At 43.2% G+C, this 13,692-nt stretch overlaps 1 protein-coding gene across 6 annotated transcripts in view; it reads left to right on the plus strand.

The window, feature by feature from the left end:
- Positions 1-13,692, plus strand: part of SETBP1 (SET binding protein 1) — a 370,608-nt gene that overhangs the window by 187,750 nt on the left and 169,166 nt on the right. For all 6 annotated transcript variants that reach the window (XR_014808088.1, XM_021092436.2, XM_021092441.2 and 3 more), the window contains one exon: positions 2,781-2,834. Coding sequence is in view for 5 of the 6 variants with exons in the window: in XM_021092436.2 (XP_020948095.1) it covers positions 2,781-2,834 (54 nt within the window). In the remaining variant the exon portion in view is untranslated. The remainder of the gene's footprint in view (positions 1-2,780; positions 2,835-13,692) is intronic.

Consider the following 13,692-nt stretch of genomic DNA (forward strand, 5'->3'; position numbering starts at 1 on the left):
GAGTGTTGTTTCCTCTTGTTGATTTGAAGGATGTCATAAGCCGTCTCTCACATGTCTCAGCAACTTCGTCATTCTAGCCCTCATATCTTGGTTGACAATATTCTCCGCTTTTCTTCCAAGTCATCTGAACAACTGGCATTTTTTGGCTCATTGTATGTCCACACTCTTCTTAATACTTTAAGAAACAAAGACGTTACATAAGATATAAAACAAGGTCTGTTGGGCGCAGTCTTGTTAGGCAAAAAAAGGAAAATAAAAAAATATATGCAACAGCACAAAATGGAACTTTAAATAATTGAGACAAATTGCATTCATCTTTTTCCTTCTTAAGAAAAGGGAAAGAAGGGAAACAGGGAGGATGGGCTAGATACTGATTTTGTTGAGCTGGAGCCATAAGGAATAATAACCAAAAACACCATTTATCTCTCTTTGCAATCAAATGAGTGGAGAGGGTCATTTCTCAATCCTGAAACCACTGACCTGCATGAATAGTGCATAGGATAAGATGCTCTGAGGACCCTTGTGGTTTATTTTCTGTTGCAGTATATGAGAACTAGGACGAATTAGATGTTCTGGTGTCATTTCTGTTGTCTGTCTGGTGAACCTTGTTCAAAGAAGAGGCCCTGCCAGCAGGACAGGACTCGTGGGGCCTGGAGAGCTTGAGGCCAGATTCCTACTTGCCAGCACATGATGGTGGAGCTGTTCTTGCAGAGGCCACTCCCATGTCCATTCCACACCCCAGCCTGTCTGTCCCTCCTCCCCAGCTCTGTCCCAGCTCATACTCAAGTCAGAGGGCTGTGCTGTATTGATAAGTCCTGAAGAGTGGAGGGTTGTTGGCGATGAGATAAAATAATGTCTGAAAGGAAGGGTTAGTTAAGGGTCATTCACAGGGACACATGTTTTACGTCACTGCCTGTGGTTCATTTGACTGATAGTCTGGCATTCATCCTTTTTCCTATGTTGTGTCTTCTCAACACGTTTTCTCCAAGGTGCCTCCAATCCAGAGGCATCAGGTTATAGCAGAAAGAGAAAGAGCTTTGGAATGATATCGTTATGGATTTAAATCCCAAATGCATGTGCTATCTGGGTGACCTAAAAAAGGTTATTTAACTTCCATACGTCTCAGTTTTCCCATCCATAAAGTGGAGACACTTTCTATCATGATTGAGTTAAGGAAATTAAGAAATAAAAATTCTGTAAAGCAACAGCCACTCTGCTGGGCAGCCAGGCCATCCTCAGTGTCTCATGATACCCTCCCTTCCTCCTTAGTGCCGCCATGGCTGGTGGTGACAGATGCAAAAATGGCTGGCTGGGGCTGGTAAGCCCTTTTTCCATTTTCTTCTGCCTACCTGAAGCACCTCCCTGCCTGACGGCCTTTCTGTTTTCAAGGCTCAGTTTAAACTACATCTTATTTCAGTCACCACACCCTGACCTTTCTTGCTTTAAGTTCACGGTTTGACACTTAAATTCTGCTTCACTCTGCTTATACTGACACATGGGTGTCTTATCGTTGGACCAAATTTTATGGCCCTTGAAGGCAGTGATGCCTTATAATTATGTTTGGCCCTCAGTGTCCAGTCAGGAGCTCTGATGGCTTATTGCTTGACTGTGTCTTCACTCAAAGGGGCTGAACAGGCTCTCTCTCAGAATGGGGCCACCTTCCCCAGGTACCTTCCCTGTGGTTAATCCTGCCTGCAGGCCTGGGCGTGAGAAGAGAGGCGCATCTTTCACATTCTCTACCTCCTTCCTGCCCTGTCCCAGAGTTTATACCACTTTGAGCATCACTTTTGGCAAAGGCATTGAGAGAAGCTAAAGAGCCCAGTTGGGCTTTTCTGAGGCTAAGGCGCTGCAGCCCAGCGTGATTTCCTCTCTTTCTTGAACCAAACAAAATATTGTTACAGCAAACATGAAATCTTTCCTATTTTTCACAAACGCTCTCCAGGCCTAACAAAGCTAGCAGTCACACTCCTTGAATCAAAATAAGCATCTGCCCTTTTTCTTTTTCCCGCTTTCCCAGCATTTTTGAACAACAATAAAGAATGTGATTATTTTGTTAATTCATCTTATGATTCCATTGAGTGCTTTTGGGAGAGCATGCAAAAATATTCAAACCTTGTCTTTACCCTTTAATATTAATTAAACACAGAGATACGGAAAATATAACCTCTTATCTTCTAACATTGAGCACGATAGCTAGAGGCGTAAGCCATGAAGACCTCAATGGTATATGAAATCAAGGGCAACATATAATAAAGGGAAACTGAGTCACGTGTAGCTGGGGAAAGGATCATTTTCACTGGTTGGATTTTTAAAAAAGAAGAAGCAACGGTCTTCCCCCCACTCCGAGGAGATGGGCCTGTAACTGTCTCTTGCTTGTGGTTTCACAGAGTGCTAGGAGGAAAATCAGGGACCCTCTCCCTAAGGAAGTATTTGGACTCACACATGATTTGCACTTAAAATTTCTTTGAGTCTGTGGATCTTCTGGAGTCCATCCGTAGTTGATGATCCCTAACTTAAGACTCTTTGAAGAATTAGTGGCACCTAGAAGGTAGGAGAGGGCAGCAGAGAGGATGAGAAAGTGAGAGAAGGAGAGTAGACACAAGGTGAAGGCCCTTGAGTCCAGCCCTTAGCCAGGAAGCCCTGCCTTAACCTTTGTGACTCTGTTGCTTTAGCTCCAGACTGGGGCCCTGGTGAGTTCATAGCTGACCAGTTGTCCTAGTGACACTGTGTCCAGAAGGGGAGAAGTATCACTAAGAAAAACTCCTTTTTTTCTTTTCCAGCTCCTCACAGCCAGTGACCTTGCAGCCAGCGACCTTAAAGGATTTCAGCCACAGGTAAGTTCCATGGATCCCTGCATGAATTTTGAGACAGAACATTCCATGTTTGGCTATAAGCAAACAAAGTTGGCACCAGACCAAACCCCCACCTTGGATTTCCAGCTTCTCTGAATTAAGGAACCAACCTTGACAGTGAATTGGTAGCTTGCCCTCTCCCTTTGGCTCCTTGCATCTCATCACAAACAAAACCACCACTTTCTGCTTTCTTAAGATTTTATAATGGGGAAAAAAATGTAGACCAAGCTGCTTGGAATGTGTGGTGGTAGTGGGTGGCTCAGCTCAGGAAAGGGTTAAACCAAAAAGGTAGAGGGTGGGGTTCTCCTGCATTTCTAGCCCCTGGGACAGGAGACTCACAATTGTGGAATCTTTGTGAACAAATGCTTTGCCGCCATGGTCTGGTGGCCAGGTTAATCTCAGACTCCTATAGAAGCAGATGGTTGAATTTTGCTGATCTTGAATAGGAAGTGGACCATTATTATCTCTGGCCACAGTTCTGTTTAGAGGTGGCCATGAGCAAAGCACAAGAGGCATAGGCAAGAGCTCTCTGGAGACCTCCCTGGCAGCAATGACAATCACCTTCCCTGTGTCTGGAAGGGGACCGACTGTCTACACACAAATGTGTAACCAGGAGCGCACTCACACACACACAGATGCACACCAGACACACAAAGTGCCTATGTTCCCATGGACCCCAGTGTAGACAGCATGTGCACACAGACAGGTAAATACAAGAGCAAGAGCTGTGATGCCCCACCCCTCCTCTGTCCCCCTCTCAATAGGAAAACTTCTGTCACTCCCCAGTCAGTGCTGCCCCCGAGGCCCCCCTGCTACACCTCTGCAGGGACTTGCAGGGTCAGAGCAACTAATGTCTAATAACAAGAATCCCATCTATTTGGGAATATTTTCATTAAACATCTTTTGCATCTAAGAGCTCACTGTACCCTCACTACCTTTCTCCCATGTGGGTGCATCTTGTGAGTCCCCTTTATTGCTAAGGGAACAGGAGACCCCAAGTCCTGGGGAGAAGAGGCCCCAGACCACACAGAGAGCAAGGGACCAGAACAGGGAGTGGGGCATGAGATGCTCAAGGGAGAGAATGAACAAAATAAAGGGCTCTTTGTGAGAGTCAGAGATAAATTGGTGTGTGGTTGGGGTGTTTCAATCACAGCTTGTTGATCCTTCTGTTAGGGTGCAGTGAGGTTTTAGAAATTGCTAGCCAGTAAACCTTTTGACAATATTGAAAACTGACAATTCATTAAAGTATTTCTTCACATTGTCACACAAACTTCCAGGTGAGCTCATGGAATGCAACACAAAAACAAAGCACAATCAACATGCACCTATATGCCACCTATCTCCACACCTCCACCCACGTGCACTGGCATCTCAGTTAAGGATTTCTTTTTATCTGGAAATTTATAAAAATAAAGGGGGAAAAAGGCTTTGTGTGATGTTGTTTTGTGGCTTGAAAAGAATGCACAGTGCATTTATGAAGAGGGGTGTGTGTGTGTGTGTGTGGTTTTGGCATTGTTTCTGAGTTGGTCGTGTGCTCTCCATGTTTGATGTGATGCATTTCTAGATATTAGAGTTAAATGATCTATTAAGTTGCATATATTTGGGATCCATCCATAGCATTTGAGGCCATGGTCTTAAAAAGGCAGCTTCCCTGCCCCTCCCTCTGCAATAACTATGCAGTGGCTAGTGCCAATAGCTCACTGCCCTGGTCTGATCTTTCCACGTTATTCCATTGGTGTGTCATCCCCTGAGGTTGGAATATGAATGCATATTTTTCACTCCTCAGGATGCGTGTTCCGAGGCAGGAAGCCCTGGGAATCTTGTGGCCGGAGGGTGGTGCTGAGATCAAAGTCAGTTCTCCAGAGTTGTTTCTGAACCAGAAGAGCTTGGATGTGTCTCAGGTCCACCCTTACAGGTGCTTTTCCGAAGAGAAACAGAACACTGCCCACAGTGGAGGATGCCTCCTCCCAGCCCCACCGCACTGAATTGCTGGCTCCCGTTGTTGTTTTCCCTTCTCTCTTTGGGTTTCAGGTGAAAATGAGCCCCACGCATCCTGATGTCTGAGATGACTCATGGGTATGCTTCCTTCCAGGAGTTGTCCCTGATGTCCAGGAGGGAGCTCTCTGAGGACCTCTACCTGGGGTCATTGTAACTGGGCCTGTTAGCTTTCACATGGTCCACATTCACTACTTGAATGTAAAAGTTTTGTTGTTTTGTTTTGTTTTCTCCTTGAAGCCTGTGCTGCTGCAGCATCTTGGGGAAAATAGTCATGATGTCGTCCCTAATATTTGATGCTGCTTAGCCTTGCAAGTGTGGAGAGGGGTGAGCGCAAGAGGCTGGCCTCTCCCTTTTCCGTCTCTCTTCTCCTTTCAGGGTCCAGATAGAGAAGAGGAGGGTAAGGAAGTGGCTGCCTTTTGCCCTGTGATTACTGGTGTGTAAACACACTGTGTTCATTCCTGGAAGTAAACTCATTACTTTGAAAGTAGAGCCTGATGACTGATGCTGAGATTCTATGGCCTGTAGGATAGAGCTGGGAGTTCCTCCCAGGCTGGGAGCCCAGCCTCTGCATGGTGGGGAGAACTGTCTGATAGAGGATACTCTTCTCAGCAGGCTTAAAAGGCACAGATAGGAGTTCCTGTCGCTGCTCAGTGGTAATGAACCTGACTTGTATTCATAAGGATGTGTGTTCAATTGCTGGCCTCCCTTAGTGGGTTAAGGATCTGGCATTGCCAGGAGCTGTGGTGTAGGTTGCAGACACGGCTTGATCTAGTGTTGCTGTGGCTGTGGTGTAGGCTGGCAGCTGCAGATCCGATTTGACCACTAGCCTGGAAACATCCATATGCCACACGTGTGCTGTAAAATAAATAAATAAATAAATAAATAAGGCACAGATGGAAGAGCTCCTAAAATTCACACCTAAGCCACCCAGACCCTTCTCTTCCATTGGTCTCCCTACCACCCCAAACACATCTCTCATTTTCCAACACCTTGTTCCTCTTTTGAAGGAATGTACACCCTGGGGTCTCCGTTTCCACGTCTTCAGTGACTGGAAATGAGGACCCTCACTCCCATTTCCCAGACCCATCCCCAAGGGTTAAAGCAGGCATCTCACTCCCTTTAGTAGAAGCCCCACCATCATAGGCTTTCTTCTTTATTTTAATTTTTACTCTTTTTTTCCTTAGCTTAAGAGCTGTAAGTGTTCCCTTTAGATATTTTGGAATGTGTGAAGGTGGTCAAAAGGTACAAACTTCTAGTTATAACATATAAGTCCTGGGGATGTAATGCACAATGTGGTGACCACAGCTAATAATAAATACTGTATCGTATTTGAAGGTATCTAAAAGAGTAGATCTTAAAAGTTCTTATCAGGGTTCCCATTATGGCTCAGTGGTTAATTAACCCAACTAGTATCATGGGACACAGGTTCCATCCCTGGCCCCTTTAATCCTCAGTGGATTAAAGATCTGGCATTGCCATGAGCAGATGTGGCTTGGATCCCTCCTTGCTGTGGCTGTGGTGTAGACCGGCAGCTGTAGCTCCTATTCAGCCCCTAGCCTGGGAACCTCCATAGGCTGTGAGTGCGGCCCTAAAAATACAAAAAAGACCAAAAAAAAGTTCCTATCCCAAGAAAAAAATGTAATTATGTGTGCTGATAGTTGCTAACTCTAAAAAACAACAACAACAAAAAAAAAACTGATTGAAAGGAAGAAATTTGGAAAATACAGAAAAACATAAGAAAAAAATCTCGTGTTATTTCACTCTAGAAATATTTATAATGACATTTTAGGATACAATTCGAAAGTAGTTGTACCTAGACATAGATATACATATACATCAGCAGGATTTTTTTTTTAAATGACATCATATTTTATATGCTTTTTCTTACCTTCTTTTTTTTATTTGCATGCTTTTCATGTCGCTGGAAAATCTTCCAGCAGTTGGCTATTTTTGTCCACTTGCTGGGACCATCATTTATTCACCACGCCCCTCTTGCTAGACATTCCATTCCTTTTGCAGGCTGAGCTCTCCAGGAGCAATCCAAGGCAATTGCTAGATCCTGTGCCCTCATCTAGGATACAAATAGCATCCACGGTTTCTTGGCATTTCGTCCTTCTTTGTTTCTCAGTTCCTACAAGCATGGGAGGGTTGCTTAAACTTTGCAGTGACGTGTCCCTATGTGTGTGTGCCCATGGACGTTTAAGCATAGCCTGGGGCCCAAACTCAGAGGTGAGTTTCACCTATCCAGCCACAGCACTGGGAAAGCAACCTTGAGAAGACCCAACCCCCACAGAAGAGAGCACCCACTGAAGAACTTGCTCCTCACCTGCTCCATAAATGCCCCACTGTCTCAGAGGAGTGAGGATCCTTCTTTTAGGAAAAATGCAGTTTTGCTTCAAATGTGCCTCATATTGGCTGTTCCATAAAGGGTTACCCATTTTAAAGGGATTTCTAAAATGCCCATTGCTCTTATGACCAAGGGGACATTGCAGTAAAGGGTAAGAAGAGTCACTCAGAACACACAGGAAAACGTATTTCAGTGCAGAAAAAACAAGGCTTTCTGTCACTGAACTGCCATTGCATTCAGAGGTGCCTATGGAGGCCTTTATGTGGGGCTCCCTGTTTGCTGCACAGACTGCATTTGACTGCTCTGGAATGTTCTGCCCTGCCTGTGAGCTTTGTGAATCTGGGGAAGTTACCTAATGTCTTTAATTTTCATTTTCCTTATCAAGCAAAAAAGCTGTGCAGCATATCCCACAGATCGTTGTGAGATCAAATAGGACAAGACTGTGAAGGCAACTTAGTATGACACCTTCCACAGAGCAAATTCAACTTTTTGTTTTGTTAGAGAAGTACGGGTTAAATTATTTATGATTTCAGAGGAAGGAGAATGATATCTGCATGGAGCAAGCAGGGAAATCTTCTAGGCAGAGGTGTCATTGTCCATGGGCCAAGGAAGTGAGGCAGTGAATTTACTCCAGGGCAGGAGAAGCCCGGATAAAGACCGAGAGAAGGGTGGAGATGCTTAGGTGCATTTTGGAGACTTGGAGTGATTTAATTGCTCTGGTTCAGAGGGAGTATGGTGAAGATAATAGCTGCAGATTAGGTTGCAACCAAATTGCAGAAGGTCTCCAAATTCCAGAAAACTAGTTGAACTTTTTAAAAGAATTAATTGTTACTGAAGTTTTCAAACTTATACGGAAATAGGCATAATAGTATAAGAAACCTCTATATATTATCCAACTTCTATTATCTCCAACTTCAATGATATGTTGTTACAAAATCCCTGATTTGGAACATTTACTAATCTCTGTGGTGTAAATAACCCCATGGTGAACCATTTTAGGCTATCAATAGTTTCACAACCTATTTACAATGTCAGCTTTCCAGAGTTGATGTGATCGGTTCCCAGCACACTACTGGGCCAGCTTCAATAATCATTACCATTTGCCATCCTTACTTCATCTGTATACTTACTTCATCATATATATATATATATATATATATGTATATATATATATATATATAAGTCATTATAAATATTTCTGTAGTGGAATAACAAGAGTTTTTTATGTTTTTTTGTATTTTACAAATTTCTTCCTTTCAGTCAATTTTTTTTTAGAGTTAACAACCATTAGCACACAAATATACATATATATACATACACACATTATATATACATGTATATATACATACACACATATATATACATATATATACATACACATGTATATACATATGTACGCATATACATACACATGTACACATATATAGAGAGAGACATTTATTTTAATTTTAATTTGGGGGAGAGTGTGTTTTTTTAAAATGCCGTTATCGGAGTTCCTGTCATGGCTCAGTGGTTAACGAATCCGACTAGGAACCATGAGGTTGCGGGTTCGATCCCTGGCCTTGCTTAGTGGGTTAAGGATCTGGCGTTGCTGTGAGCTGTGGTGTAGGTTGCAGACGCTGCTCGGATCCCGTGTTGCTGTGGCTCTGGTGTAGGCCAGCAGCTACAGCTCTGATTCAACCCGAAGCCTGGGAATCTCCATATGCTGTGCGAACGGCCCAAGAAATGGCAAAAAGACAAAAAATAAAAATATAAAAAAGAATGTCATTATCACACCTATAAAAATAATGCTAATTCCATAATATTTTCTAATGCCCAGTCCATGTTCACATTTCTCTGATTGTCTTACCATGGCATTTTACAGTTGATTTGTTCGAATCAGGATCCAGAGTTTAGATTCTGACATTTACCTGAGGACCATGGAGCCATTGCAGGTTTGAGGATGGGGTAGAGTCATAGCTGTGATGCAAGAAGGTCATGCCGTTGTTCGTGGGTTTGATGGAATGCCGAGGGGCTCCAGTACTAAGCCCGCACCATTGGTCTATGTGAGAGGTAGTAGGGAATGAAGCTGGGCTGGGGTCAGAAGGGGCGGTGTTCCTGAGGGGACAAATGCCAGATCAAGTATGGGGGCTGAATCAGTGGACCTGGTAGCTCCTTGGCTGGTTTGAGAAATCGGGCACTATAAACCCAAAGGAAGTGCAGGTTGCAAAGGTACAGTGTTCACTCCTGGATTAAGTGTGATTATTGCCTCATGTTCAAAGGAGGGGGACTTTGTCATCCCCATACACCACTTACTCCATTTTTCTCAGGCCCCACAATCAGTACTTCTCATAGACCAGCAGCAGTTATAACCATCTACACAATATTCTGGGTTTCATGAGTCCTAACCCAGAAATATTAAATTCAAGAACCCCAAATATTTTGTGAGAAGCTACTTTTTAGGAAGGCCCATTCAGTTTCTAAGTATAAAGAAATCTTAGCTGGGAACATGCCCCACTAGAAAAGGCAGGGTGACTCAGAGAAGGGGCCCTGACAGTAACCTATGGCTCAACAATGTTCTGTGCTTCGAGGGGCTGCTCCTACCCTAAAAAGTAGCAGAGCCAGTTATAGAGTCAGAAGCTTCTGACACCTCCTTTCTTTTTAGAGTAAAACTCCTGAGTTTCTGGGTTGCTTGTTCTTCCTGGGTTGATGGAATCCCCATTGTCTGACTCTGCTTCTAGCGCACACTACAAGCTCAACATCAACAGTTGGGAAGATGGACATGGAAGCTAGGGATTTTCCAGAGCACCTAACTCCTGCTGGACTTAACAGGAGTTGGTATGACTACATGTCCACATGGCCTTTGGTTGAGTGTACCTACACCAGAGACTTAACAGAAGTAAATGTATGCTAGAAAGTGTTCTTTGAACTTTACATTCATTCATCATTTATCTTTATAAACCTTTATGAAATCAATGATAATATTATTTTCATGTAAATAAATGACTGAGTGAGGCCAGGGATCAAACCTGCATCCTCATGGATAGTAGTCAGGTTCATTACCACAGCAGGAACTCTGATAGTGAGTTTTCTTGCTCTCTGCCAATTCCAGGAAAAAGCAGTTGGTATGTGAGTAAGAGAATAAGAGAGTAAGAGAAGGAATTACTGCAAAGCATCTTGAATCCTTCCACCTCAGCAAAGAATTTCTGTTGTTCTCACTGCCCTCCTTTTCCGGTTCCCAAATGGAGAGTCGTGGAGGCTGTCATCCCCTCTACGGAGGAGGAAATCAAGTTGAGGCAGAGGTAGCCAGTGTTGTCTCCCTTCTAAGAGACACAGCAGTGAGAAAACAAGTTGGCTTGTTCTGAATGCGTCTCCTAACATCTAGTTCAACATTTTGGGAAGAACCATCCAAAGCAAAACAGTGTATAAGGGGTCCTTCTACCAGGGCTTCCTTACTCCACCTACCACATCGGAACTGAAAGTGTAAGACAGCACCTCAAGTAGCAGTTCTCAACCTTGACTGCAGATGGGAGTTATCAAGGGAGCTTGTGAAAACCACAGGGGCCCATGGAATTAGTCTAGGTGGAGTCCAGAGGCTCAGTGTTTTCAGAAGCTCACCAGGATCTAAATCATACTCCCTGTTTTTCTAGATAAAGTCCACCACACAGAGGAGAGAGAGTAAAAGGCCCCTCATTCCAGTGGCATCTACCTTGTGTCAGGGTCCTACCATATGCTTCTCTTGCCGCTGGTGTCTTAGCTCACAACAGCCTTTTATCAGACTGCTTATTCTTCCTCTTTCATTGGTGAGGAAGCAGGAATGTAGCCAGAAGACGCATGGCTAAGCAGGGATCCTGTAAGGCCTATACCTATGCTCACCCCCTGCTATTTCTGCTCAAGAGTTGAGGTTTAGGCAATATTTTAAACTAACTAGTGATGGTATTGGGTTGCTTGTTCCCTATTGCAAAATATTTAGGCAATATTTTAAACTAACTAGTCATGGTGTTGGGTTGGGTTGAGATTTAGGCAATATTTTAAACTAACTAGTGGTGGTGTTGGGTTGCTTGTTCCCTATTGTAAAATATTTAGGCAATATTTTAAACTAACTAGTGGTGGTGTTGCGTTGCTTGTTCCCTATTGTAAAATATTTAGGCAATATTTTAAACCAACTAGTCATGGTGTTGGTTTGCTTGTTCTGGACTCTGAGAGATATCCCAAAAGGCCTGGCTTTACAACACTGCCATGGGAGAGAACATGTGTGCTTGGCCTGCACACCACGTCCCCCAACTTCCAGAGAGGTTGATCCCATGAGTCCTCCCTGTTCAGGGTCCTGCTTAGTAAACCCACACCTTTTCCTCAAGGCCTTTCTTCAGGTTTGCCATCCACCTCTGCTGTCTAACTCAGTACGATTCAGAGCCTGGGCTGCAGAGCAGTGTTGGCCTATCAGATGTGTGTTACTGGTCCACAATGACATGCATCCCAAAATAGTGTTTAGAAACTTTTATAGCAACCTGATGTTTCCATGATATCCAAGCATGTGATTATTTTCCTACTAATTTATCTTTATAGTATTTTACCAAGTGACAGTACGTAAGTATGGGTTGGAAAAACAACGTGCAGTAATTTCTGAAAAATTGTTTGAGAAACTCTGTTCTAATTATGCTGTTTCCTGGTTTTAGCAAAAGGCTAGGATCTGGACTCTTGTTTTTCTTTGCCTTCTTCAATGAGCTCATGTGACTACATTTGTATTGTATATATTTTAAATGGCTCCACCTGTAATGATGTTTTTCAGGCTACATGTGGGTATTTAGACAAAACATGATTCCTAAGGCAACCCACTTAATTATTTTTCTTACTAAACATGGACATCTGTGACATTAATAGAGCATTTTATATTTTTTTCACTGTTTACATACAGTTTATTTTCCCTTCAGTCTTACAGACTCTGCTCATTTCCAAAGTTGCTTAGGCCAGCACCTTTCCCCCACCCCTTCAGTGAGGTTGTTTTATATGTTTTAACAGATTCATAATACAGCATTTTAAATGAAAACCCTTGCTCACATGCATTACACAAACTGACATTAACTTTTCTTACATGAGATCAGCCACTTTGTATGACAGGTATATCTTTTTTGCACTGCCTGCCTCCGCAGCACTTATAGTAGATTTTAAAAAAAGAAAACAAAACAAAACCAAAAAAAACCTTATTGGCATTTAGTCCTGAAGAGAAAAGTTCTACAAGTGTTTCCAGAGTGTCTGGCATTTCAGTGGAATATTCTGAAGTCTTAATAAGTTCTCCGGGGACACTAAATCTCTTTAGACTCCGGTGACTATTTCGTTTCTCTCAAGATGTTCTGACCACCTGAGGGCCATGTGTACACGGGTCCAACTTAAAACAGACTTAATGTGCAGAACTTCACATGCAGGAAAATGGCTAGTTGGCAGGTGGGTGTTGGGAGAAGAGGGACTTCCTGATCTGAAAAAAGATTTTTCCGTTTTATCAAGGGGATCAATGTAAGTTATCCCTGCCAGCATATTCAGATATGATTAAGCTCAAAATCTGGTTTAAACTCAACTTTTCAGACTAGAAGTATAAATAAAGTGGGGCCAGCCAGTGATGATTAATTTTGAATGCCATTTTCTTGTCTTTCAAGGACAATTTTCTCATCTGAAAGAAAAACCCCAACACTTGGCAACAAGGGTATAGAATTAGATGATTTCTATGATCCCTTGAGATGCAAAACCTTTAATTACACCATGACTTCCTCCACTGCCTTCATATTTCTAGTTTCCTATTCTTGTTTTTCTCTTTGATCCTTTTGGTAAAGTGGCTTCAGTTTGAGCTTCTTTAAAATCATCCTGTAATTCTGCTCACTTGAGGCCTGGGGTCATTGATGTTTTGTGATATATCTCAAATATCTGTGTTTATTAGTGCAGATTTTCCTGTCTACATTTTAATGTCATGCATAACTTTGCTCTCTGCATTTTTAGGGCTAAGAATGACTCACATGCAGAAAATACAAATTCACAGTCCACCTTTCAGACTTGAAAGGTGGTGTTTTTCTTCACAGTTCCATTGGCAAGATCATTCCAAACCTGCCTCCCTAGGAAGGCCCACCTCTCCAATAAATAAGCGAGTGTGCTTTTCAAGTTCTTTCCAACCCTGCTCACATTTCAACCTCGTCCACCTACCTATCTACCCAACCCCTTTCTGACCATCTTCTAGCAGACAAAATGGGTTGATTGAGAGGTATCAGAAGGCCACCAGAGGAGAGGGGCCTCTTGCAGTGGAACATCTTGCAGGCCTCAAGTGGCATCTTCCAGTGATCTGTTTGCTTGGAGGCTGCATTAAGTCTGCAGACAGCCCACACCACAGCTTTCTAATAGGGCCTAAAAAGGACCATACCCTCCCCCAACTCCAGCTCTGCACATGATCGTCTTTCTGCATTGCCCCCCCACCTCCACTTTTAGGGAAAATGTGTCTCAGAGCCTCTGGCACAACCATGTTTCCAACAGGTG

Source organism: Sus scrofa, chromosome 1 (genome assembly GCF_054392235.1).
Source record: "Sus scrofa isolate SSC_HxYL_T2T_F1_AM1 chromosome 1, Sscrofa_HxYL_maternal_Yorkshire_Landrace_v2.0, whole genome shotgun sequence".
Taxonomy (NCBI): domain Eukaryota; kingdom Metazoa; phylum Chordata; class Mammalia; order Artiodactyla; family Suidae; genus Sus; species Sus scrofa.